Below are 27,818 nucleotides of genomic sequence, written 5' to 3'. Positions count from 1 at the left end.
ATAAACCCAGTAAAGACATGAGACAAGCAAGACAATACATGTTTCTTCAATCCTTAGCTCCTAGAATTTTTTACCCTCTAATCTTGGTACAGCTTTACATGGAGTGCTTTCCTTCTGTGAAAGAATCTATTACCTCATCAAAGTTCGTCAAACATTTTGCTACACGAAAAGTCGAAATGTCGTTGTCTAATACTGAAAAAGCTGTTAATACAAATAGGACCCAAGACTGGTGTTGTTTCCTGATCTGATTACATCTATTTTGTCACTGTCTGCTAGATAAAACAAAATAGGCCTTTCTAATACTACAACAATTGTAATACACACAAAATAAATGAGACTGTTTTGGCACAAACGGTCTTTTTTGTAAGGACAGAAAATAATTCACAAAGTACCCATATCAAATGCCTATTAGGCCAACTACAAGCAAAAAGCTTTACGTTAGGAAATAGTTTCACACTTCATTCATACACTCCAGTTTCTCAAGCACGAGATCGAAAAGTAGTAGTATGAAATTTTTATACGAACTTGGAATCGTCATATTGTTCCATAATTTGTGTGATGCCCCCATTTCTTCTCCTTCATCATTCTAACAAACAGTCTTGTTATCACTAATTCTGTAACTATTCCTGCCAATGCCAAAGCTTATTTGCAGGTTAACTTCATTAACTCTACCAGAATCACCGGTTTAGCTATCCCGTGATTATTTTCCGGTTAGGCATTGTTACATGGTCGTACAACACGTTTTCCGTGCTTCTTCCAGAACAGAACCTAAAGTAGCTGCTAGCTGTGGACTGCACAACTCGCCCTTACTAGTATAGCGATCTGCCCAAAAATTTTTTGTCAAAATTTCATTTTCTTGTATACACCGAGAAGGTAATACGTAATCATTCTTACCTGTTATTCGTTTATTTCCACTCCTGTAGTCTGAATCTATGGATTCCGCTAGTAATTACAACAACGCTCATCATTCGCAAACACAATCAACCACACAATCAGACAGCGGTTGGCATTCATCCGTTCAGCCTTACTTCGCTCAGCTCTGTCAGATTCCACTGACAGAGGAAACATGTACACTACGCACGCATTCACAAATCAACTTGCGATTCATTCAAAATCAACTAGAATGTGTTAAAAATGTTCAAAAACCGACAGGGATGAGTTTCAAAGTAATATGAATAATCAATAAACTAACAAACTAACGTGCGCTGGATGCGAGTCGCTTTGTGAAACAAGGTTTCCTCCCCCCCCCCCCCCTCAAGAATATGAATTTGCCCCCCCCCCTTCCCTAGATTTGGACCTCCTGCGCATGTATAAATCTGGCAGCTTGGGCGCTCCAGTAAAATTTTTCCCGGTAGCATCTAGCTGCTTGCTGCGACTGCTTACACAGCCAACAATTTCTGTAGCCAGAAGCGGGAGAAGGTACTACTCAACTGTGCATGTGCATGATCGAGCTCGTAACTGTTAAAATGAATTTAATGTAAACAGTTGTGACGTCACGCTCAGCGGAGGCAAATTGCTGTTACAAAGCATTGCACAGTCTTCCTAAAGCCTTTGACACATTTTACTGTTGGCGTACACTTGTATGAGCACCGTTTTGTTGCTGTATATGGTGCATTTCCCTTGAAATTTAAGTTTTATTTTCGTTTTTTCTCTTGTTCATGTTTTATTGCTGCAGTATTGAGACACAGTAATATCCTTTGTTAGAGTATTGGTTCTTACCAATCAAAATTACAAAAATTTAACTGAAAACAAAAACAATGAAAAATTTCCCGGGTTTTTCCCCGGATCTTCTGGGTCGTATACACCCTGCATGTCCATGGCGCACTCCCCCTTCTTAGCAATAAAACAACATAAGTTGCTCTTCTTTGAATGCTTTTTCATATCCTCTGTCAACACTATCTGGCAAAGATACCATAGCACACAGGGCCATAACTGTAGTTCAACAGTGTTTCAGTGAAAATCTTTTGTGTGTTTTCAGTTGTATCGCCATCCACCATCTCACTTCCAATTTAACAGTAAACACTGAAACACTATGTTATGCAGATAACAACCAACCTTAGGCTACAATTCCCCATTGCAAGTCACCGACATCAAAAGAAAAATTCAACTGAGAAAATTGAAAAATGATGCAAACGACTGTCTCTCAAATAATAATGTATCACAAAGTTGACCAAATATTAGTTTACCAGTTACTGACCACTAATTTGCTCGGTTCTTTGCCATCAGGACCCTCTGGACCAAAGACATGTATTAGAACATACTTAAATGTTCCCTCTGGGTCGATATCCACATCAGGAACAGCGGCAAGCTTCTCTGCTGCTGTCATTAGTGTCCTGTTAAACAGGTGTTAAAATTATTCCAGAAATATTTATATACAACAGGTGAGAGAAGAGTAGTGGTGCAGTCACAATGTAAACAATACAATTCTGCCTCTAGGATTTATACTGGAAAAAATGTTTCCTTCAGAGAAATAATGATCTAATATTTGGATTTTGAAACGTGTGCCTATTAAGTAAATACAAGCATTCTGTGGAAGATCGTACACCATCCAAACCATAAAACTATCAATTAATTGTATCCAAAGGGAAACATACTTGAGAAAGCCATAAAATTACAAAGAGAGACAACTGCATTTTCGTAGAAAGAATTCGCTGGGTGAATTCCTTCATGTTTGGTGGACTCAAAAATATTTTTTAAAAACATTTATTGGTTATCGTTTAGAAAGAGCAGCCATTTTTGTTTCAGGCTGCAAGCATTCTTACACTTTTATAAGTGTCTGTGGTTTTTTAAATTATTCGGTAATGGATTGCCCCAGACCTTTCATATAAGAGGTATTTATTTCAGCAGACACTGGACTATAAATTAAAACCATGATCACCCTGCTGAATGTATTAGGGAATACACTTTTAATGTCTCAAAGTTGTTGGTTGTAAATTTAAAAAACCCATTTTTAATACTATCTTTCCAAAGAGTAGTTTCTTAGCCTTAATACATTTTGTGGTATTACACTACTCAGTACAGATACCTTTTTTTTTTTTTTAGAGAAACAATTATGACAAGCTTATACTTAAAAACACTTTAAAAACAAATGTTTTGAATTTTTTCATTCTTTGGTCTGCAAATCTTTGTTAATGGACCAGATATAAATCTGAAAATTACACATTTAATAGACCTTTATGATATCAAACTTCTGTATAAATTTCAACCTTGAGATTCCATGGACAAAAAAAATTTCAAATATGAGTCAAAAATATGTTTCTTACTGTTTGCAATATCTGGGCTGATGGAAACAGTGTATAAATTACATAACTTAAAAATATCTAGGATAACTCTTTAAAAAATGATACAATTCATTACATTATCCCGTTTTCAACTTATTTGTTTTTACTATGTTGTTTATTGAACAACAGAGATATTTCTTCACTCATGTTGGGCACAGGGTTAAATGATCGCCTAGTCACAGTCATAAATTCCAGGGGAGAAGACAACTCCTTTAATGATTTTTAACGGGCCTCTCGAATTGATCCTTTTCAAATTTTTTAAACGGGGTTCTTGGTGCTGGTAAAATGTAACATCCACATCTTGGTTTTGACGAGCAATGTTACCAACTTTGGCAATCCACCACTGTTCGCCATAGACACAAGCCACTATGTCCTTCCTTTGAAGTGTCAGTGGTACAAGTTTTCCACAGTGATGACGTTCACTATCAGAGGATGTTGATGTGAACTTACAGTTGAGCAAGTTGTATGACTAAGGTATAAAACAATGAAAAGATCAGGTGCCTTTAATCTTCTGACAAGTTTTGAATCTTTCCTCCAAGACATTGGCATAGAGTTCTAGTATTTCCTCACATTTAATGAAACATACGTAATCCCTTTTACCCATTCTTTATACAGAATTTGAACATTTCTTGACGTGTCCAGATTTGGTTCTCATAGGTCCGTTGCAGACTAGCTTTTGTGACAGCTCACTTTGTTGTACCCTTTATGCCATCACACTCACTCTTCCAAGGGCATGATGCAAAAAAGTGCTATTCTGCACCGAGCCAACGGTCTTTTTTCTTTGAGAAAGGAGATATTAATATTTGTTTGCTTTTATATTGGCTTGCAGCACCATCAGAAAAGTTCATCAGTTTGTTTATGGAACTGTCGTGCTGTTTTACGTAGTTTGTTAACTGCAGGTGAAAAGCATGCACTGCTGTAGCTTTGTGCTCAAAGTAATCATTTGCAACACAAAAACTATGACTCTAGTTTATCTGGATCTTTATAACAGAACATAAATGGACAAACTGTGGCCTGTTTGTTTACCCAGTGGTGCCCTTGTATTTCCCTTGAACAACAAAGGAATAGTTTTCAGAAAAGTCAGCAATAACTATACATTCATCAACTGACAAGGTTTGCTTTTGTCCTTCAGAAATTTATCCTGACTTTGGCAATTAAATGACACACTATTGAGTTTTCAAGGTTAGTAACCAACACTTAGAAAAACTATTCTCGTTATTTTGAGACTCCATTGTTCAACTGCACACTTCAAGGGCTCATTATTAACTAAGTGTGAGTGAACAGATGTTGGTGGAAGGGGGATGACAACACACAAATTTGTACAGGCTTGTCTACATCTACATGGATACTCTGCAAATCACATTTAAGTGCCTAGCAGAGGGTTCATCGAACCACCTTCGCAGTTCTCTATTATTCCAATCTCGTATAGAGCGCAGAAAGAAGGAACACACCTATATCTTTCCGTTCGAGCTCTGATTTCCCTTATTCTATCGTGGTGATCGTTTCTCCCTATGTAGGTCAGTGTCAACAAAATATTTTCACATTCAGAGGAGAAAGTTGGTGATTGGAATTTTATGAGAAGATTCTGTTGCAACAAAAAATGCCTTTCTTTTAATGATGTCCAGCCCAAATCCATTATCATTTCTGTGACACTCTCTCTCATATTTCGCAATAATACAAAATGTGCTGCCCTTCTTTGAACTTTTTCAATGTACTCTGTCAGTCCTCTGTGGCAAGGATCCCACACCGCGCAGCAGAATTCTAAAAGAGGACGGACAAGCGTAGTGTAGGCAATCTCCTTAGTACTGCCAATAAATTGCAGTCTTTGACTACCCTTCCCCACAATATTTTCTGTTTGTTACTTCCAATTTAAGTTTGATATCATGAAGATCCATTAAGTGTGTAATTTTCAGACTTTTATCTGCTCTCCTTACAAAGATATTGTAGGTCAAAGAATGAAAAAATTCAAAAAATCAATTTTTTAAAATAGTGTACATTTTGTGTAAGCTTCTCACTATAAGAAGTAGTTATACTGTATAGTGTAATAGCACAATAAATATTAAGGCTGAGAAAATACTCTTACTTTGGAAAAATACAATTAGGGTAGATAAAAAATCTACTCACCAAGTGGCAGCAGAACTCGCACATAAAAGACGGAAGAGGGGTGAAGGAAGAGAACTGGAGAGGTCTAGGAAAATTGGTAGATATCGGGAAAGTCACCCAGAACAGCGGGTCAGAGGAGACTTACCGTAAGTAATGTCTTTCCTTCTCATCCCGTATGGTAAGTCTCCTCTGACCAGCGGTTCTGGGTGACTTAACCAATATCTACCCCTTTTCCTAGACCTCTCCAGTCTTCCTCCTTCACTCGATTACTTCCCCTTCCACCCTTCTGCCTGAAGAAGGAGCCACTGGCTCCAAAAGCTTGCCAATTACAGCTGTCTTTTATGTATGTGTTCTGCCGCTGCTTGATGAGTAGAATTTTTATCTATCCAATTAAATAGTTTAAAGAATGAGCTTTTTTAGCTTGCAATCAACAAGTTTGAGCCATTAAAAGTAGGGCCTATATTAAGGAATACATTCATCATGGTTATCATGGTTTTTAATTTATAGTCCAGTTAATGATTCTTATTTGAAATTTCTGGGGCAACTCAGTACTGAATAATTTTTAAAAAACAGATGCCTGTAAAAGCAAAAAATAGCCACTGTTTCTAAATGTTGAGAATAAAATTTTTTTAAAAATGTCTTTAAACCCATTAAACATTCGGGAATTCATCCAGCAAATATCAATTTTTTTCTGAAATGACCGAGCGACTGGTTACTTTTTTCCCTGGCCCACTAGTCCTAGCTTACATAACAGAAATTTTGATTTTTATCAATACCAACTGTCTGCTTTCACCTATCACATCATCAAAATGCTGGACATAAATCACTCATCGAAATCAGCCACACACTGCAACGACAATTTTATCTATTCTCATAACGAAACAATCATAGGCTCCCCAACTTGCATTTAAAAATAATGCAGAAGCAATATAAATATGGAAAAAAAAATGACATACTGTTTTAGAGGTAAGGGATCTAAAATTCTTTTATATATTTTTTGACATAATCTCACAAGCATTTCACAATGCTGTATCCAATTTTGACAAGCCAGCTAACGCCTTTAGGGTAAAGGCACATACTGGTTTCCATTCTGTTCTCAACAACATTGAACACAACAGAAACAGATCTCTGTCTACCATCAGCTTCAGCATATGCCTTTCGTCTGAAGACTACCACTGACTGGTTGAAACTAATTACGGCATTGTGAAACAACCCATGTGTTTGTGTGGAAGTTTTGTGCATGGATATCACACACACCACATCATCAGTAGCATGCTACCAGTCAAAGGCAGTGTCAGTAGATCCAATTAAACCTTCGGAACTCGGCATTAGGGAAGCATCCGATTTAACCCATCTGCTTTGACCCATGACGTCATCTATATGACAGAAACGCCTAAATCCAGAGTATACAAAATGTCGACAATATTGTCACTATGTACACATGCCAACAAACCTGCAGGAAAATAGAAACAGTGAAAGTAATCTTACTTCAATGATAAAATGAAACTACAGAACAACCGCGGGAAATAGGGGGTCTAGGGCAAGGACAACCTAATTTTAACAATACAAAACATCACATCACATCACCCCTAAAAAAGTCTCAACCTACGACATAATGCTACAGCCACAAAGCCAGCAGGAATCATACCGTTCACTCGACCTATATAGCTCAAACCAAGCCCACAATACCAAAAAACCATCATCTGCAATAACGAAAATGGCACTTACGCAGTTTAGGGGGTACATGCGCTGATCATGAGAAAAATACCTATTTTTGAAGCAAACACATATTTCTGAAGAAATAAGCATATATATGCATGGAATACCAAAAAAGTACGTATTTTCATATGGAGGTGGGGGGGAAAAAAGATTAATTAACTGCCTGCTTTCACCAGGTTATTCATGTTGCTATGCCAATATGCTGCAGACATTTTAATATATTTCTTCACAGAGTTCTTTAGCCATTGGTAATGCTTACAGTTTCATACATCCTTACCATGATAGCTATTGTTGGCTTTGCATATTGTTGCATATGGTATATGTCCCTGTTGCTCACAGTTATGCATCTTGATCAGTGCGACCAACAACCTATATTTTTCTGTTGTGGCTGTCCATTTTGAAGTATCGTATATTACTGCGTGTGCCAAAATGGCGAGAAATTTTCCAGATTTGAGCGACTTTGTAATGGAAGATTTATACCATGTTATGGAGAACACCCAAAGCTCAATACAATGGGCTAGGCAACAAGGTCTTACGAAGAACGATATGGTGTGTGAAAATGGGTATTGTGTTGGATACAACGAGATGAAGCTGGAGAAAACTACAGGGAAAGATGGCGAAATTTGGAGCTGCTCCATTGGCAGGGACTGTAGAAAGAAATGTTCAATCAAGAAAATGTCATTTTTTGCTGACAGTCATTTAGACATTTCTAAAATTTTGCAACTGTCTTACATGTGGGTTTTCGAACGCAATAGGCAAAAGTTTTTAATGAGGGAGCTCAAAATTGGCAGCGAGCACACTGTGGTCGATTGGTGCCAATTTTGTAGAGATATCTGCCATGAATATTTCTTAATTGAGCCAATACTTTTGGGCGGCCCTGGCCATACTGTTGAAATAGACGAGAGCTGCTTCGTCAGCACCATCGAAGTCATAGGTGCAAGAGCAATGGGTCTTTGGTGGTTATGACGTTGAGACGAAGCAAAGCTTTATGGTTGCTGTGCCACAACGTGATGCTACCCATTTGCTGCCAATTTTGCAACAGTATGTTTTGCTACTGGAACCACAGCAGTTTCTGATTTGTGGCAACTTACAACACCATAGGTAACTTGGGCTACAATAATCTGGCTGTTAATCATTCGCTTTATTTTCTCGATCCCTTTACAAACGCAACCACAAATCACATGGAGTCAGTCTGGCAAAAAGCTAAAGAAAAAAATCCTATAAGGCCTTTCAGAACTCACTGTGCTATGCTGAATAACTACATGGCGGAATTTCTCTGGCGTCAACGTTTTGGGGAAAATCCATTCCACAATTTTGTTATTAATTCCACCTTTCTTGAAGAGAAAGAGAGAGAGAGAGAGAGAGAGAGAGAGAGAGAGAGAGAGAGAGAGAGAGGGGGGGGGGGGGGAAATAAAAATTAAAATCCGTGCATACATATGCAATATGTCATTTTTGATACAAAAAAAATTTTTGAGACAGTTAACTGATTTTTTCTTTGCATCCAAATGAAAAATAAGTACTTTTTTGGTGAAGAGCGCGTCAGATATGACTGTAACACTCAAGTTTTGAAATAAAAAAATTTTTGGTATTCAGCGCATATATATGCTTATATCTTCAGAAATACGTGTTTCCTTCAAAAATAGGTACTTTTCTCGTGATCAGCGCATGTACTCCCTAGACTGCATAAGTGCCACGAAAAGCAGAATCAGATGTTTCCCTCGACCTATACAGCTGAAAGGAAGCCCAGATAGCAAGGAACCAATACAGCTGAAAGGAAGCCCAGATACCAAGGAACCAATAGCTACAACCCGAAGAGTGGAATCAGACATTTCCCTTGACCTATGTAGCTCAAATGCAGCTCTCAATACCTACCAGCAATAATAATAATAATGAAAACAATGTAAACTTCACACACCAACATAACTCAAATAACACCACAAAAACCCAAACCTTCAACAACTCGAAAACACAAAAACCTGTATATACACCAGATCAATTAAAACCAACCAAAGTACGATAAATGTAAAACAGACAGAACATCAGAATTACTACAGATTAAAACCAAAATAAAAGTTTATTACCAACAAAAGCATGCAACAAAATCACCTAGGTTGGCCGCCGCTACCAGTACACACACACACACACACACACACACACACACACACACACACACACAAAACTAATCAAACCTAACAAAATGCCACACACATAAAAAACCATCACTGAAAAATGAAGATTTCCAAATCCACATTGCAGCACTGGCTACCCAGACTCAAATAAACCCACCATGTTACCATAGTGATAATGAACCCAATATCACATGTTAAACTCAACAAACACAAACCAATTCAAAAACACACACACAACACCATTATGTCATGGGTCAAAGGAGACAGGTGGAATAGAACACTTCTAATGGCCCCTTAACTTAGTTCCTACCTCACGCAGACAGACAGGATGTGAGGACAAGAATGAATAGTTCTGAAAAATAAGATTAGTGTTTCACTTTTAAAAGTGTTAATCAGCAGTAGGGCCTCCTGGGATCTTGCTTCCTTGACTATCAGTAGTGACCAGCCATACTGTTTCTTTATAAAACAATTCCTTAATAACTTCATTGTTTAATATTTGGATTCTTGCACTGATGTCACCTCACGTGTAAGATTGTTCCCCCTATTGTTATCTAGACAACAAACTTGAACTCTAAGACATGATATCACAGTACATAAAAAGATTTTTACATGTTAGTCTGAGAACGTGGACAGTGACCAAGAAGGCATACCCTAAAATTGCACTTACTTTAAGTTTTCAAAATGTCACAACCCCTTTCTTCTGTCATTTATAACTCTTTAACCTCTGGCAACAATATGTTAATATAAAAACTGCACTGTTTTTAGGGTTCATGTTAAACCACAGACCTCTCTATAACTGACTGGTTGGAGAAAGGCAAGACAAAGAACTGGTTATGAACTGTTGTGTCCAAATCAATCTTTGAAATGCCAAAAACAGGATTAGTTAAAAATGTGATACCAAGCTTATGAACGACAACACCCTTAACGTGGTGGAGATATAAGACACAGAACTGATCAACTGCTCACCTAACTAATAACACGAAAATGTTAGTGAAATAAAATGCTAGAGACTACCAGGATCTCTGTGAGAAAAGGTAGTTTTGGGCCCAGGATGTTCTTTCTATTAGTCCTTCAAATATATTAAAAAATTGAAAATACCAGACCACAATTCGAAAATGGAGCCTCACATAGGTACTTAAATGTATCTATGAAATGACCTACCAACCCAACCTATCCTAGATATATGTTTACACTAGTCTACAGATCAGCCTGTCAATGTAAATGAACACATATATACATCTTGTATGCCACAAGCATTCCCCCAGTCGAACACCATCTCCAGTAGGCCTAGACTTAAAGTACACCTAGCAAACAATACAGTCTAAGCTACCAGCCACAAAAAATAAACTTCATATTATGATCAAAACACACACTCAAAATATTTTACTGAAACAAACAAAATATCCTAGATGCCATATGACATCACACTTCATATAGGCTACCTATGGCTCATGTTGTTCACTGAACTCCAAACACGTTTATTTTTTCACACACAAGCATTTATTGCTTAGTCCACTTTCTTGAATAAGTATCATGAGGCTATCGTGGTTAAGTTTGTCAAATTAACTCCCAAAAACATCTTTTTGATAGCAATATTCTTGAATACTGGTTGTTTCTCAGATTCCACACCCCCTCAGAATACCAGCTTGGTGCTTTCTGGGGTTAGATATTAGCTACACAGTCATAGTTATGCTACCAAGACCTTGTAATGGATCTGGGAGATGTTATTTTTTTACCGTATTTGTCGATACCGAATTGTAAATGTTTTCTTACATTTTTGTCAGAATTTATTATAATTTGTCTTATTATATGTTAATTTACTTCTGTTTTTGAGAGTAAAAGCATATTGATTACTATTAGAAAATGTATCCACAGTCTAATATAACAGTCGCGACACTCACTGCTGTAAAAATTGTTGCCGTTTGACAGATGGAGCGACACTAGCGCTCCAAGTGGCAGGTAAGGTGAACGTCAGACGCGTCGTAAGCATAATGTTTGTTTGCATCCATTTCCTACTTAATTTCCGAATTATTTGAGTTATTTTCTTGGCTCCAAGGGTTTGTGTGGTACCAGAAGGCATATATGTTTCTAAAAATGATTCTAAAAAAAGTGCAAGTAAGGACAAAAATCATGAATAGAGTGGCAAGCTACAACACATTCGTGAAGAAACACTTGTGACATTGGACAGAATTGCAGCTTACCACGTTGATATCAAAAGAATATAAACACACAGTTTCACATGTAGGAAGCACAGACATGTACCTCTACATGCAAAAATGACCGACAGCTTGTTTATCGTTCTGTAGGCCTACTGCGTTTGTCATTTTCGCCTGTTGCCACAAGTACGACCTTCATCTTTATATTATTCTAAGTGGGACAAGCAACTGCAAAATAGTGGGAGAAATATGCTAAAAACATTATAATGAGCTGATTACACTACATTTCAAGAAAAACCAAATATTTGAATAATTTTCAATCAATCAGTCAGTGCACAAGGTGCTGACAAAATAATGTCATCGCACGAAAGAAGCAAGGAAAATTAAGTGACTAAGAACAGAAGTGAACGAAATACATACCAAAGAAATCAGCAGCCCAAATGAGCCAACTTCTTCAGTTTCTTATTTGCTTTCTTGTTGTTAGAAACTAAGTCTTGATTCCAATATTTGAGCCGGTAAACGAGTCTCACTTTAACAAATATCTTGATTAACAGCAGCTTAGTTTCTTCACAACATCCAGGGGGAAAACTTGGGACAGCCATCAACAAGTTTACATATAATTCACCACAGTTTTTCTTGTGAGAATGTTCATCAAAAACTGAAGCCATCTGATTTTCACAATCCCTCAAAAATAAACAAATATTTTCACTGCAAATAACCAAGCTTCAAAATTGTCTTCGTAACTTTTGAAATGGCAATAAAATTTGTCATTTGCATCTAAGTCCTGGCTGTTGTCTACAAGTAGATTCCTGCACTTGACACAATTATGTAAAGAAAAAAGTTTCTTCAATATGTAACCAAACACATATCTCATACTGTATTGTTCTCCAAGGTCTGCTGGAACTTCCACATTTGGTAGCTTTGTTGCAGAACTTGTATCACTACTGCATAACAACTGTGAGACCTTTAATGTTTGAGCAGATTTCATGTCCAGTATTGCCTGATCCCAGTCAATTCCTTCACAATTACTGCTTCCCACATTAGAAGAATTTATCAGTTTGCTTACTGTACAGTTGTTAAATGCAGCACAAAACTGCCTTGGAGATGGGTTGCTGCAAAAACCACCTCTCTGCCTCATAGTTGAAAAAAAGTTTTCCAATGTGTCTTGGTTAATTTTACGTGAGAATAAGTACAATTTTGTTCCAGTCAGTACCTCGGCAGCAAGCATTTCCAAAGCACATATATTGCTTAGAAGCCCCTTTACACATTTTATCCTCAGGAAGTAATCTTTTCCATCAGAGCCTACAAATTTCCAAGAGTGAATCCATGGCTTCATCACATGTAGAACATCCAGATGCTCTGAATCACTCCTAATACAGTTCCTTAGATGCACAGGCCCTTTCACACTGTATGTATTAAAGAAATCAAAAATGTCATTAACTTTCTGACAAAAGTCTGAAGTGCCAGTTGCAGATAATGGCATACTACCACAAAATACAAGTGTGTCAATACCAGCTGCCACTGTGTGGCTTAACACACAAACTGCAATACCCACTTTCATTTTTGAAAAAGCTGGCAGTTCGACAGCTTTTTTAGTCAGCTTCGGAGCTAACTTGTATTTCCTGTGCAAGTCATTTGAATAGAGCTGAGAAATGTCCTTCCAAGAAGCAGTACCAACCAAACCATCATTTGATGTATGAATTATGTCATACCTAAATAGGTTGTTTCTGATGTTCTTAAACAAATGTGGGGTATCATAGAAGAAATAGATCTTCTGCTCCTCATATACCAAACTTGGATTGACTTGTGTAATTCCGTCTCTTTCTCCAGTCCACAAAATTTGAACCCTGATCAGTCACACAGGTCTTTACAACCAAGCCAATTTCCTTAAGTCTCTTGACTACTTCATAAAATATAGCAGTCGAATGCATAGCTCCCACTGTTCCTTTACAAAAACAGTACAGCAATGGTTGTTTGAAACAAGAAAAAATGCCACTAATCATTATCACCAACACACTGTTCGCAATTTTAGCTGTGCCTCATATGTCAAATTTGCCATTAGAGACATTTCATCCAATGACATGTTCACAAGTTTATCATTATAAGAAAAATGTTGCACCTTTTGCTTTAAAAGATGGAATATATTGTCACTTATCCCACATTTTATTTGTATGCCTTCCACATACCTTTGTAATGTAGCCCTACGCACTGATGGAAGCATAAAACATTCTGACAAAAACCTGTATGCCTGAGTGCTGTAATATAATAAATTTAGAGCAAACAGCTTATTTTCGTCTTTCCATCTTGCAGCACGTTTCTCTTTCAATGGCATGCTAATCTGGCTTAACAACAAGTCAAGGGCACTTTTTTTAAATATGGGGATCCTATGGTCTTTAACATTCGTTTGTCCTTGTTCACTTGCTCCTTCTGATACAGTTTCTGTCGCTGTCTGTAGGCACTTTCCTTGTCCCGTAATAGTTTCGGTCGAAGTCTAGCGATTTGCACATTCTGACACTTCACACGCTTTTGTAAGACACGAACAGCTGCACTTAATCTAACCACTTCATCGTCAAAGCAAGTCTGTGTTGACAATTCACACGAATCTGGCACTGATACATGCAGAGTTGAACCGGCTGCTTCTGTGTCATAGGACTGTTTTACTGCTTTAGATTGACTGTCGAATCTTTGTGGCAGTTTCCTCTTCATCGTCAGCTGAGGTGGCTTATTTGGAATGTCAAACAGTGTGGGTACTGCATTCCACACGAGTTTGTTGTTGTCTGCGTTCATGAACAGGTTTTGTTCGAAATGTAGCGAACAAAACCTAATATTATTATACAGGTACACTGGTTCTTTCTTAATGAGGTCTTCTCGCCTGCTATTAACAAGCCATTTTCTGCTCCTAAAACGAAACATTCATCATTTATACACATATAGTTTGCAAGTGAATCCTGACGATACAGTTTAGTAACATGATGGTATATACCTCTCAGGATCCTTATGAAACCTAAAAAAAGACAGCTGTGGTGTCTTCTTCCTGTTGTTGGTGCAATGTATTGCGCTACAAACGCTCCCGCCAGTAAAAGCCATTGTATAAATCAAAATAAACAACCACTATTCTCTTTCACGATCGCGCCGAATTCACAGTGTAACCTACCAGCCTCTTGGGGCGCTGCTGGCAACAAAATCGAGGCGAAGTGTCGCGACTGTTATATTAGACTGTGATGTATCGAAGAATAGCAAAGAGGCTGATTACAAGTGAAAACTTGTGAATTGTGTAAAATATCTTTGACGTTGGAGTCGTCTTTGACTATTGTCGTGGTGTGTTTTGACGGAAGAACAATGAGAAGGTCGCCGTCATTATGTTACTATTATTTTTGTATTAACTAAAAAGAAGAAACTACATTTGAAGAAACTGTATTTGAAACACCAAAATGAGAGAAACACGTTGAACCACGTCTTTTCTGCAGCCGACAACGATGCATTGTGGAATCATACTTAGACAACTGAAGCCAAGACTAATATCGCCTTGCAAACGTCTAACGGAAAAGGTACTGTCACGAAATATGGCAAGATAGTGATCATATTTTCAACTTGTCTCTTAGCCGGGATGCCATATTTCAACTGGGGACTGTAGCCGGGATATTGCGTTCACGAGATTTTCAACAGTGCTACGAGGAAGAACAGTTTTGTGTGTTAATACCAGTTTCTTCAGAATGTGTGTTGCAGTGTTTGTGTTCATCGGGAAGTAAAAGTTTTGGAGAAGAAATGTTTCGGCAAAAAATTAATTTTCGACAGAAGAAAGTACTTCAAGAATTTTGGTCAACAATCACATGGATGGAAAACGTGGTTCTGCAACAGTAGAAGAGTGTTCCAGATAAGTCACGAAACCCTCGTATTTTGTTAAAACAATATTTTTATCTTGTTTTATATTGTTGTGTATAAATTTTTGTTCTTCACAATGACTTATGAGATTTTCGAGAGTATTGTGCCTAAAGTAGAAAGTAGTAATTTAATAGACTTCGAACATCAGGACAGGTCAAATGAAAGAGAAAGAACCGATAAATTTGATTTCAAAAGTTTTCTTGTAAATTTTACGAAAGAAATTAAACAATCAGTTGACGACAATGAGACTTACTGGGATGAAAAAATTGATAACATTTTGTTGCAAGTCCAAGCAGTCAATACCCAAGTGGGTGAGCTTTCGAACAGAGTTGGCAGTGTTGAGGAAAAAATTGAATCTGTGGAAGCAAAAGTAAATGAAATTGATGCTAAATTGAGCGGTGAAATTAATACTGTACAAAATGAGTTACTGGTAGATAGGGAACGAAATTTAATGGGTTTTAATGAGATAAAAGGGGATATTAAAAATTTGGATGAGAATACAAAAAGTTGGGTCGACAGAAGCGTCCGATCCAACGCGTCGGCTTTGACCCGTGACGTAAGGGTGTTGTGTGTGACGTCATGACGGCGCGGAGTTTGGTTTGAGTGTGGCTGTCTCCAGTTCCGTTTTATCTTATTTTATTTACTTTTCTGATCTGTTCGTTCTATCTCGTAAGATTTTTTTAAATTTAAAAACACTTATTACTTATTTTAATTATCTGTTTCCTCGAGTTTCTGTTTTAGTTTATTATATTTATCTTTGATCTGTTCGTTCTATCCCGTGAGATTTTTTTTTTTTTAAAAAGACAAAAAACACTAATCAGCTACTGAAGCACCTTTTATCTTCTATGGGTTGCAGGGGTTACGACCCCTGGGGAGGTGGGTCGGTATTCATGCATGGCTGTCTTCACTTACACGTTGTAGGTACGCAAGGCGTCTAAATTTGTTTATATTTAGTTTGCCCCCCACCGAAAACACCCCATTTCCCGCGCTTGTCCCGTTAGTGTCATTAGGCTTCTGTGTTTGTTTTTGTTTCCGCCATATTTGTGACGTCATGGGTCAAAGCTGACGGGTGGGATCGGACGCTTCCGTATTTCCCAAAAGTTTTAGTAAAAAATGTAGAACAAAAAACTGACAATCGTTTGGTTACTCTAGAAGAAAAAGTAGAATGCAATGATTTAGAAAACAAAACATCTGTCAAAGAACTTAGCGAAAAAATTGAAAGTTTTAGCATTGAATTTCAAAGCAAAAATTACAATGTCAACACATGTAATCTTGTATCTAATATTCCATTGAAGCACTTTTCGGTAGATGGATCCTTACATCCCGTTGATTTTATGCTGTATTGTAAGGATTGTTTTTTACCTCACTCACCAGATGAAATAAAAATTAAATTTGTGAAAAAATTCTTGGAAGGGGAAGCTTTGACTTGGGCAAACCAGATTGTAACTCTGGAAAAATTTTGGGATGGTCTTAAACAAACTAGAATCAAAAGTGAATTTTTGAATGGGCGAAACTATAGAGAATCAGATGGGAGCATGAAACAATTTTGCAAAAGTGAACTTCAAAAACTTATTCATTTAACAAAACCTTTGGATGACTTGATCAAAATTGATACCTTAAAGAGAAGATTGCCATCAGCAATGCAGTTGAGTTTAGTTCATTGTCCTGATAGTAATGTAGAGCAGTTTCTCAATTATATTGACAAGTTAGATAGGGTAACAACACGAACACACAGTGGGTTTACTCAGAAAGGTAATGGTCAAAATTGGGGAAATGACAACTTTCAAAAAAGGGAACAAAACAATTATCATGGCGTCAGTCAAAATTCAGGGGGATATAACAATTTTGAAAAGAAGGACCATAATTTTTATCCAAAAGAAGAACAACATTTTCACATTAATAATCAACAAAATAGAGAACACTTTAGGGATCAAAATCACAGAAATTTTTATAGAGGTCAGTGCAATAGGAACTACCAACAATCAGGTAATGTTTGGCATAGGAATGGGATCAGAAATGTTGATCAGAGACATTGGCAGAACCACAATCAGCAGTTCATACAGGAACCAGAAATAATAAACTAGTAGACGCCCCCTTGAAGGTCCGCAAGGTTGAGGCAGAAGGTGAGCATGATGAAAGGACCAATGGATGTGACTATCATAAACCCAAACATGACAGTTCCAAACCTAAGCTATCACATGAGGTTATTAGTTGTTACTTATTGAAAAAATTTCAAGAGGAAAATAATATTGATAAAGATAAAATTTTCAGTACACAAGAACATACAGTAGATAAAAGTAATTGTGATTCATTTAATTTAACAGAGTTTTACACTCGGGCAGAAAAGAACAACACTTTGTCAGATGATGTAATTTGTAGTAGTTCAGAGATGTGTGTGAATGAAAGAGAGAATGCATGCTGTGAGAATGAAAATGTTGGTGAAATTGATCTGGTAATTTTAGAAAGGGGAAATAATATTTTGGGGAATAATTTGAATGTGTATGACCTGAATATGTGTAATGATAATGATGTTGTTGATAAAGTTGATAATGATGGTAATGGTATTGATGATGATGTTGAGGAAAGGTATTTCATTAGTTTAAATAGGGAGTTGGGTATACACATGGTTGAAAATGGATTAAATAGTGAGAATATTATAGAAATTCCCAGGGATGTTACCAGGATGAATAAAGCTCACAAGCTGGATGTATGTGAAAGTGTGAATTTTGATGTTGTTGGTAAAGAATCTGACTACACAAATAACGATGACACATGTATATCTTGTAACCTAAGTGAAACTTTTACAGATACTAATGATACACACACATTTCTTATGAATATATGGCTGAACAGTGAAACTATTTCTTTTGACAAGAACTTTAGAAAGATGCTTATTAATGTATGTGAAACTGTATGTCCTGAGTGGTGGAAAAAGATGAGATATTTTATTTTTGAAAAGCTGAAGGATAAGTACTTCAATAGTATACAATGTGATTTGTATGAAAATTCTTGGCTATTTGAGATAATAGAGAGTACTCATGACACTTTTGTCTCTTGTGCAAATTTTATAACTGTGACAATTAATACATGTAATGATATGCCATATGATTCTGATAAGTATAGGTTTGGGGAAATTGAAAGTGATTTATTACATGAGGATACAGGTTCTGAGAAAATTTTGCAGTCCTTATATAAAAGTTCAAATTGGGTCATGGATTGGTAAATGTTTAATTGATACTGGAAGCGAGATCTCGGGAATATCTGAAAGGTTAAGCAAGAAATTGAAAGTGGGGAAAGATTATGTTGAAATGCCAGTTGTTGGGGTAAAGATAAAAGGTGCTACTGGGAAGAGCAGTAAATTGGTAAAAAGCCAGGCTTTAGTGACATTTTTAATTGAAGGCAAGTTGTTCACACATGGATGTTTTGTAATTCAGGAATTTAATGAGGATTTTCTTTTGGGTATGAATTGGATAGTAGAAGTAAATACAGCATTTGATTGGGTTGGAAAATAACTTTTGTAGAAACTAGTGAAAGGGAATACATTCAGACAAATTTTGTGAACACACTTGGTGATCGGAGTAATGGAAATTTTGACAGTATCAATTTACTAAAAGAAAATAGATTGGAGAATATTGAAACTCATAGATTTGATACTGATGAAGTTGAATTTGGGAATTTAGTAAATTTGAAAATTTCAGAAACACAAAATTTATCTGGGGAGCAAAAACAACAGTTAGAAAATCTGCTGTGGGAATACAGTGATGTTTTCAGTGACATACCTGGAAGGGTAAAGGGTTATCAGTGTGAGCTTCAGGTAAAACCTCATGAACCATTTTTCATAAAACCATACAGTATTGCAATATCAAAAAGACCTGCTGTTGAGAAAGAGCTGAAAAAGATGGAAGGATGTAATATAATGGAAAGGAGTATCAGTGCATATAATAATCCTCTAGTAGTAGTTTCGAAAAAAGATGGTGGAGTAACATTGGTTTTGGACTCTACACACTTAAACAAAATTTTGTTCAGACAGACAGACCATCCTGAAAATATTGATGAGTTACTCTATAAATTTACAGATTTAAAATATATGTCAAGTTTGGATCTAACTTTGGGTTTTCATCAGGTACCACTTTCGGTTAATCCTAGAAAATATACTGCTTTCTTGTACAATGGTAAGAGTTACCAATATTGTGTTGTGCCATTTGGGTTAAATTCTTCTGTTTCTGAATTTATAAGAGCTTTGGATCATGTACTGGGGCAAGAACTTGCGTCTAAACCGATAATTTATGTAGATGACATTTTGGTTACAGGGCAAAATTGGGAGGAACATTTTTTGATTTTGAAGTCAGTTTGTGAAAAACTTAGAAAAGGGGGGATGACATTGAAATTAGAGAAATGTAAATTTGCAGTTTCTGAATTAAAATTTTTGTGTCATATTGTCACAGACAAGGGAATTTTGGCAGATCCAGAAAAAATTAAAGCAATTTCAGAAATTCCTATTCGTAAGACTAAAAAACAATTAAAGTCGTTCTTTGGGTTATGCAGTTATTACCGAAAACATATAAGTGATCAGAGTCTGAATGCACCATGTTTAAGTCAATTACTTAAGAAAAACACTGTTTGGGTTTGGTATAAAAGTTGTCAGGAAGAGTTTGATAAAATTAAGCAAGAGTTGAGGAAGCAACACTTATTACACAGACCAGATTTTAATTTACCATTTTGTTTGAACACGGATAGCTGTAATTATGGGCTTGGAGCAGAGTTATTTCAAGAAAGAGTAGAGAATGGAGTTAAGATACATTGTACCATAGCATTTTCAAGCAGAATGTTGCTCAAGCGTGAGAAAAATTATACAGTCACAGAGAAGGAACTTTTGGCAATTCATTGGGCTTTTACAAAATTTAGAATTTACCTTGTTGGACATAAAACCATAGTATTTTCGGATCACAAAGCTTTGAGTTACTTACAAGAGTGCAAATTATACCACAGTAGATTGACCAGATGGGCAATTTTACTGCAACAGTTTGACTTTGAAATCAAACACATAAAAGGTTCTGAGAATGTAGTAGCTGATTCACTTTCAAGGTTACCAATTGGGGGAGAAAGGGAGATTTTTGAACAAGAGGAGGAAAAGCAATTTAAAATTAGATACTTGAAAGGGGTGGAAAATGAAAAAACAATTAGAGCTATGTGTAACAAAATTAGAAAAAATCAAAATTTAGATCAGAGTTGGAAATTAATCAAAGAATGTTTAGGCAAGAAGGGGTATGAGAAACTTGATAAATTTTACAAATTGCATAAGGGGATTTTATTTCGGAGAACAGATGTAGATTCTGATAATTGGAAACTGTGTTGGCCAGAGGCAGATGCTGATAAGCTGATCATTTACATACATGAAAGTTTTGGTCATTGTGGGATACAGAAGTGTATTCAAAAGATACAAGAAAATGTTTATTTTTACAATATTGGAAAGAAGGTAAGAAAAGAATTGGCAACCTGTGACAAATGGCAGAGATTTAAAGTGAGCAATCAAAGATGTGGTGGAGAGATGCAAAACATTATTCCGGAAAAACCTTTAGATCTTATCGCAGTGGACTTATATGGAATGTTACCAAAGAGTAAAGGTGGTTACTGTTACATATTTGTTATGGTAGATGTATTTTCAAAATTAATTAAACTATATCCAGTGAAAAAAGCTACTTGCCATGAAATTATAATAAAAATTGAAAGAGATTATTTCGAACAGGTGGGTAAACCAAAAGCTATATTATCAGATAATGGTTCACAGTTCACCTCTAAAATTTGGAAAAAGTTTATTGAAAGATCAAAATTGAAGCATATACTTATATCTGTTTATTCTCCGTCCACCAATCCTGCAGAAAGATATATGAGGGAAATTGGGAGACTTTGTAGAACCTATTGTAGCCATAAACATCCAACCTTGTTTTGGGCACATTCGAAATTTTGAAGATATTATGAATAGCCTACAACATAGTTCCACAGGATTTTCACCGTATGAGATTATGTTTAATATTAGACCTCCAAATCTTATATCAGAACTTATTGAATTTCCTAAATGTACACCTTTAACTATGCAAGAGAGAGAAGATATTTTCAGGGAAACTATGAGGAAACAAGGGGAAAAGAGGAATAAAAGACATAACAATAGGGTAAGATTAACCACTTTTAAAATTGGGGATCTTGTTCTGGTCAAATCTCATGAAAAATCAAAAATGTTAACTTCAGAAATTAAAAAATTCTTTGATATCTATATTGGGCCTGTTGAAGTCATAGAAAATCCACACCCTAATGCTTATCGTTTGGTGTATCCTAAGTCAAAGAAATTATTTGGTCTCAGGAATGTTGTCTCTTTAAAACTGTATAAACAGAAATCATAATTTCAAAATTTAAATAACCTATTATCATCTAAAACAAAAGTCCTCCACTGGAATACACTTGTTAGAACAAAACTGCCTGTACAACCAAGTGTGTATATTTGCATGTATAAATTAATAATTTGAAGTCACATATTAATTGAAACTGATGAAAAAACACTGTTGTAACAAAGAATGAGAGAAAGATTTATTTTTACTTTTTTACAAAAAAAAGTCTCCATAGTGAGCATTTCTGAATTTTTCTAATTTTTGGAAGCTAAGTCTTCCCTGTGGGTGAAGGCATGCATGTGAGGACATGCATGCAAAGGTATAAGTTTCAAAACCAATTTTAGATAAAGCCTCATGATATATGAGCAGTTGATTGTTGTTTATACTGATGTTGTGGGGAGCAAAAGTACTCTTCACAAGAGAAAAATTCGGGGTAGGCATTAAAATTCATGGAGAAGAAATAAAAACTTTGAGGTTCGCCGATGACATTGTAATTCTGTCAGAGACAGCAAAGGACTTGGAAGAGCAGTTGAATGGAATGGACAGTGTCTTGAAAGGAGGATATAAGATGAACATCAACAAAAGCAAAACAAGGATAATGGAATGTAGTCTAATTAAGTCGGGTGATGCTGAGGGAATGAGGCACTTAAAGTAGTAAAGGAGTTTTGCTATTTGGGGAGCAAAATAACTGATGATGGTCGAAGTAGAGAGGATATAAAATGTAGGCTGGCAGTGGCAAGGAAAGCGTTTCTGAAGAAGAGAAATTTGTTAACATCCAGTATTGATTTAAGTGTCAGGAAGTCATTTCTGAAAGTATTCGTATGGAGTGTAGCCGTGTATGGAAGTGAAACATGGACGATAAATAGTTTGGACAAGAAGAGAATAGAAGCTTTCGAAATGTGGTGCTACAGAAGAATGCTGAAGATTAGATGGGTAGATCACATAACTAATGAGGAGGTATTGAATAGGATTGGGGAGGAGAGAAGTTTGTGGCACAACTTGACCAGAAGAAGGGATCGGTTGGTAGGACATGTTCTGAGGCATCAAGGGATCACCAATTTAGTATTGGAAGGCAGCGTGGAGGGTAAAAATCGTAGAGGGAGACCAAGAGATGAATACACTAAGCAGATTCAGAAGGATGTAGGTTGCAGTAGGTACTGGGAGATGAAAAAGCTTGCACAGGATAGAGTAGCATGGAGAGCTGCATCAAACCAGTCCCAGGACTGAAGACCATAACAACAACAACCAGTTTCTTTGGCTCTTCAGTGTGTGTATCATATATATTTCCTTATATATATGAAAAATGATAAATAACTCTTGCATATTTAATCTTCACACAGTCTGTCCAATCATGACTGGTAAACGACGCAGATCCAGATATTAAAAACATCAAGTTACTGGTATTTCTATAGATACGTTAACTTTGCACACCTTATGTTATGGAAGTAAGAGCTCTGGAAACCAAGGGGCTGTTAGTTCTGTTTTGCATATATATCTACTTGATTAGTTCTCATTAGTTGGAAAATAATATTGTGGAAATATAAAACCTACCACCCCAAGAAACGACAGTGAGAAAATGGATGTCATGTAAAAATAAGCAAACACTGCAGAAAGTGCTAGATTCCCAATTTCTGGAATAGACAGGAAGATTTATGGGTCTCTATGTCAGCCGAACATAACGAATAGAATAGTTTGGTAAATGCCATAAATGGATATAAGTCTGCCACAGCAGCCTGTATTCGAGATGACTGTAACTGCAAAATCATCTGAAAGGAAAAAAGATCAAGGTCAATTACAAATACACATTTTCTATCTAATCAAGTGCTTCAGATGAAGGATGTTTCATTTATTTATTTATTATACACCTTTAAAAATGCAACCAACATAATCTTTTGTGTACACAGACATAGCAATACAATTACATAAATAACACGCACAGACTAAAAAATATTTTACGTAATTACTGTTCGACATTAAATTGTCCATCATACTGCGCATGATGTATTCTGTAGAATCACATACATAATTTTAATGTAATGAAACTATATTACTGTCTGAGATAATTTTTAAAGCCTGTTTTGAACTCTTCTATTGTATAAAATGCTTTTTCTCTCAAAGCCACATCTGTGCGACGTCTTTAAACATATTGGTGACACATTGTGTACCTGTAGTGACAACATATTAAACTGTTTTACCCTCATGTATTTGTAACTGTCTAGAGTTTCCTTAAGTCTAGCGACTGTGATGTCTGTCTTCTGTTTTAGGTGTGTATTATATTGACGGGCCACGTGGCTACACCACCGCGGGGTCGAGGCACCTTGCCACAGTTCCTGCAGTCCTCCCCCCCTTCAGAGGTTCGGATCCTCCCTCGGGCATGGATGGGTGTGTTATCCTTAGCGTGAGATAGTTTTAGATTAAGTAGTGTGTAAACCAATGACCTCAGCAGTTTGTCCCAATAGGAACGTACCACAAATTTCCAAAATAACATCAATGGATAGAGTGTTTTAGTTTGTAATAATGCTAGTTTTTTTTGTATGTAGGCCTTTTAGACAACTTAATATGAAGAGAAATGTAGCTGTTGGTATTTTTATTTATTTTTTTTTTTTTAAATAGGGTTTCCAAGACTCATTATTTACAGCCCCACAAATGCATCTGAACTCCTTATTTTTGCCAAATGTGATCTTTTTTTGCTCCAGGGAAATTACTCAATAACACAATGGCATGTCAATTGTGCTTGGAAAAAGGTATAGTATGCATTTAGCAATAGCTTATCATTAACACATGACCTTAGTTTACCTAACAAATATGTAACACATACTAAGTTAGTAGAGATATATTTGGTATAATTCTTCCATGTTAATTTCGTGTGAAGACAGAAGTCAAGAAGTTTAGCTGAAGCAGTTATTGCCATCCTCTTTAATTGATAAGGTAAAGAGAATATTTACAGTTTGTCAGTATTAATACAAAATTCAGTGAGATGGAACCACTTACTGGCTGCTCTGAAATGATCCCTACTTTACTGCTTTAATGCTCCTCAATTTTTACCAGCTGGAACAAAAGTGGTACCATCATAACATAAATTTTCACATATTAATCACTGGCTATGACATAACGTATCGTGAGTCACTAAAATTAGGAAGTATTATGTTATGTAGCTGGCATTTGGCTGAAATCAGAAATTAGTGGCTAGTGTTTGGTTGAAATCAGAAATCGGTCATGTGACATTCCTCACTCACTAATTTTGAGACACAGTATTGTATCATCATATTTCATTGTTTCCATGTTATAACTTGGATTTTTTGACAGTATGCAATTTGAAGGCAACGTCAAAAAGAAGATTTATCACAAACACATCACTCTATATACAGTTTGTTATAATTAAATATCCCTTAGACACATCAGTCCTTAAGAGATTTCAAGATGAAATGCATTCACTGTGGTTAGAGACGTATTGTTATAGAACTGAAAGAAGTAGGATAATATCCTAGAACACACTAATACCTTTTCTCTCCAGCTTTGCTTTTGTAACACATTCTGGGTCTTCTTATTTATGTAATAGAAGCATGTCCCACAATATTTGATGTTATTTACATGAAATGAGTTTCTTCTCTTTCATGGCTTCAAGCTTAAAAAATGAACGATGAAACTGCTGCTAGTGAAACAAGCAGTAAAGACATTTACATCATATGAAATTTATATTTTTTCTTATCACAAATAATTGACTTTTTTTTAATATGTCATGATTCCTGAGGGTGTGGTTAGGTGGGAACCTACAAGTAAAGCTTAAGTTACTGCGAGTGAAACGAGCAGCAATCATATGTATAGTCTTGCTTGTTACCAATACTTTGTGGTTTCTTTGAAATAAGCCACGATTTTTGAGAGTGTGGTTATACACAAACCTAAGAGCACAGCTTAAATTGGTGCAAATGAAATAAACAGCAATCATATTTGTAGTTTTGCTTGTCATAAATGCTGCGTGGGATTAGCCGAGCGGTCTAAGGCGCTGCAGTCAAGGACTGTGCGGCTGATCCTGGCAGAGGTCCGAGTCCTCCCTCGGGCATGGGTGTGTGTGTTTGTCCTTAGGATAATTTAAGTTAAGTAGTGTGTAAGCTTAGGGACTGATGACCTTAGCAGTTACGTCCCATAAGATTTCACACATATTTGAACGTTTTGTCATAAATATTTAGTTATGATCGAATCTTTAGCAGCGCTTTCATAAATGTGGTAGTCAAGACAAAGAGCACATTACACTGTGGGAGAAAGATATCATGTCACAGTCTGATTTCATGCAAATGCCAGTCACACACTGTGGTACTTCCTGATTTCAGTCACTCATAGCATAAGAAACAGTCCCTAATACAACATAAAAATGCTATCAAGTTATTGTGTCTTTTCATATAAATCTTTTCACTTATATCTACTTTATCAGCTTTCACTTTGTAATTTAAGTTTTCTTATTTAGAAACTATCATCAGCATTACTAACACCTAGTGGAAATCAGAACCACCCACAGTAACATTATGTGTGTGGAGGATGGCTTCTATGGGCTAATCCCACTAACTCTGATACGAAAGTGTGTTTCACTTTGCTTTTTGGTACTTTCGTTAAATATAGTTTTTAAACATATGAGATAGATTGACCAAACTGTGAGGTCAAAATGCCGTGATGGAAGAGATCTGATTAATCTAAAAGAAGATGTTTTAGTCATTATTAATTAACTAAAGCAGAAATAAGGATGTAGCAGCAAATTTCAAGATAACTCAACCTTACAAAATCCGACGCCTAATACGTAATGTGCTAATCAGATACAGTCTTTTAATATACCAATTAAATTATGTATAAATTTTGATTTTGTAGTAATTATTGTTTTTGTAACTTTTAGCCCTTCTGTCCCCACACCAAACCAGTTTAGTCAATATATTACAAACACGATTTGCCTCCAAACAACAGAGACAGAGTGTAAGGATACCTGAACATCATTTTGGTTGTCTTTGAAATTGTTTAAACGATAATTCGATTGAAAAGTCATTGTGTAATTCTAACCTGACGCCATAAGAACGACATTACACATCACCATTTTAAAATTAGCTGTTATAGGCAGTTATCTACTAACCAACTAATAAGGGACACATTTGTTTGGTTTGACAGCTTCAGATGACAGTGTGTATTTTCTTTTCTGAGCTATGATATGGTGCAAACATTGATGGCAGCCATATTTAAATGCAGCAAACGTGGATGTTTGCAGAAATTTATTCAGGAGTGGTCAAGGTTTTAAAATTTTCGTATTTGATATGGTCCTCAGCAGGCAATTATACCTAAGAATAAATTGTAATATGGTATTATCAGTTTTATTGTATCTCAAAGCATTGGTAGTTGACTCAGTATATTTTGAAGAACACACTACTTTCATAACCCAAAAGGCAAGCATATGTCATAAATAAATGCAAAGTAAATCTTTTTGTACTAGTAATAATGAATATGGATACATTCTTTTCAATTAAACGATCGAAAATGACATCTGCATATGATTCAACAAATCGGGAAATTATGGCAGACAATATTCACTAAAGATATTTTCATTCATATAGTTATAATGTTTAGATTGTCACTGAATACTGCAATAGAACGAAAAAGTCAGACAGGCTACATAAACCTTGTTGAATATCACAAAACTAACAATAAAAAGTGACTGATTAAAATAGTAACTTTGAAGTCATCTGGCTTACAAAATGTAAAGTCTGATCATGTGAATGGATTTATTAGATTATTTTCACACCATCCAGTGTTTAGGGCTGGCCTGCATAATTAAAGTAAAATGAAGCTTCTTTTTTGGTTTGTTTGGATAATGTGCAACCCACAGTCAGCATTCTAAGCTCCCAAAAAAACTCAAGTTAACCAGTAGAACTGACTTAACAGCCTAGAACTGAAGAAACAAGATGATACTCTAACCCCAGGTTGTCACAATATTGTGCAACATGCCTACTGCACTTCAGGGTTCATAACTCTATAGCTACATGTAGGCAATGATTTTGCCACAGTGGTAACACCGATCCCCATTGTGTGACCCAAGTTAAGCGTTGTAGAGCTTGGCTAGCACTCGAATGTGTCACTATCCCTGTCTGCCAAGTGCTGTTTGCAAGTGGGGTGCATCGAGCAGGTAGTTTG

The 27,818-nt window shown here is 36.2% G+C and overlaps 2 protein-coding genes across 9 annotated transcripts in view; one reads left to right on the top strand and one right to left on the bottom strand.

Annotated features, from left to right (window-relative positions):
* LOC126441770 (uncharacterized) overlaps positions 1-14,592 on the bottom strand; it is a 51,682-nt gene extending 37,090 nt beyond the window's left edge. For 4 of the 8 annotated variants that reach the window (XR_007581504.1, XR_007581505.1, XR_007581502.1 and 1 more), the window contains exons 1-3: positions 14,372-14,592; positions 11,809-14,287; positions 2,198-2,333 (exon numbers count right to left, since the gene is read on the bottom strand). Coding sequence is in view for 1 of the 8 variants with exons in the window: in XM_050090690.1 (XP_049946647.1) it covers positions 2,198-2,333; positions 11,134-11,312 (315 nt within the window). In the remaining 7 variants the exon portion in view is untranslated. Of the gene's footprint in view, positions 1-2,197; positions 2,334-11,133; positions 11,708-11,808; positions 14,288-14,371 lie in introns of those variants that run through there. The other 4 variants (XR_007581506.1, XR_007581507.1, XR_007581508.1 and 1 more) reach the window with 2 other exon arrangements.
* A 9,153-nt stretch (positions 14,593-23,745) lies between these two features.
* LOC126441769 (uncharacterized) overlaps positions 23,746-27,818 on the top strand; it is a 220,455-nt gene continuing 216,382 nt past the window's right edge. The window contains exon 1 of the mRNA XM_050090689.1: positions 23,746-24,035. The gene's annotated coding sequence lies outside the window, so the exon portion shown is untranslated. The remainder of the gene's footprint in view (positions 24,036-27,818) is intronic.

This window comes from Schistocerca serialis, unplaced genomic scaffold (genome assembly GCF_023864345.2).
Source record: "Schistocerca serialis cubense isolate TAMUIC-IGC-003099 unplaced genomic scaffold, iqSchSeri2.2 HiC_scaffold_1370, whole genome shotgun sequence".
Taxonomy (NCBI): Eukaryota; Metazoa; Arthropoda; class Insecta; order Orthoptera; family Acrididae; genus Schistocerca; species Schistocerca serialis.
This window is presented reverse-complemented; position numbering and strand designations above follow the sequence as displayed.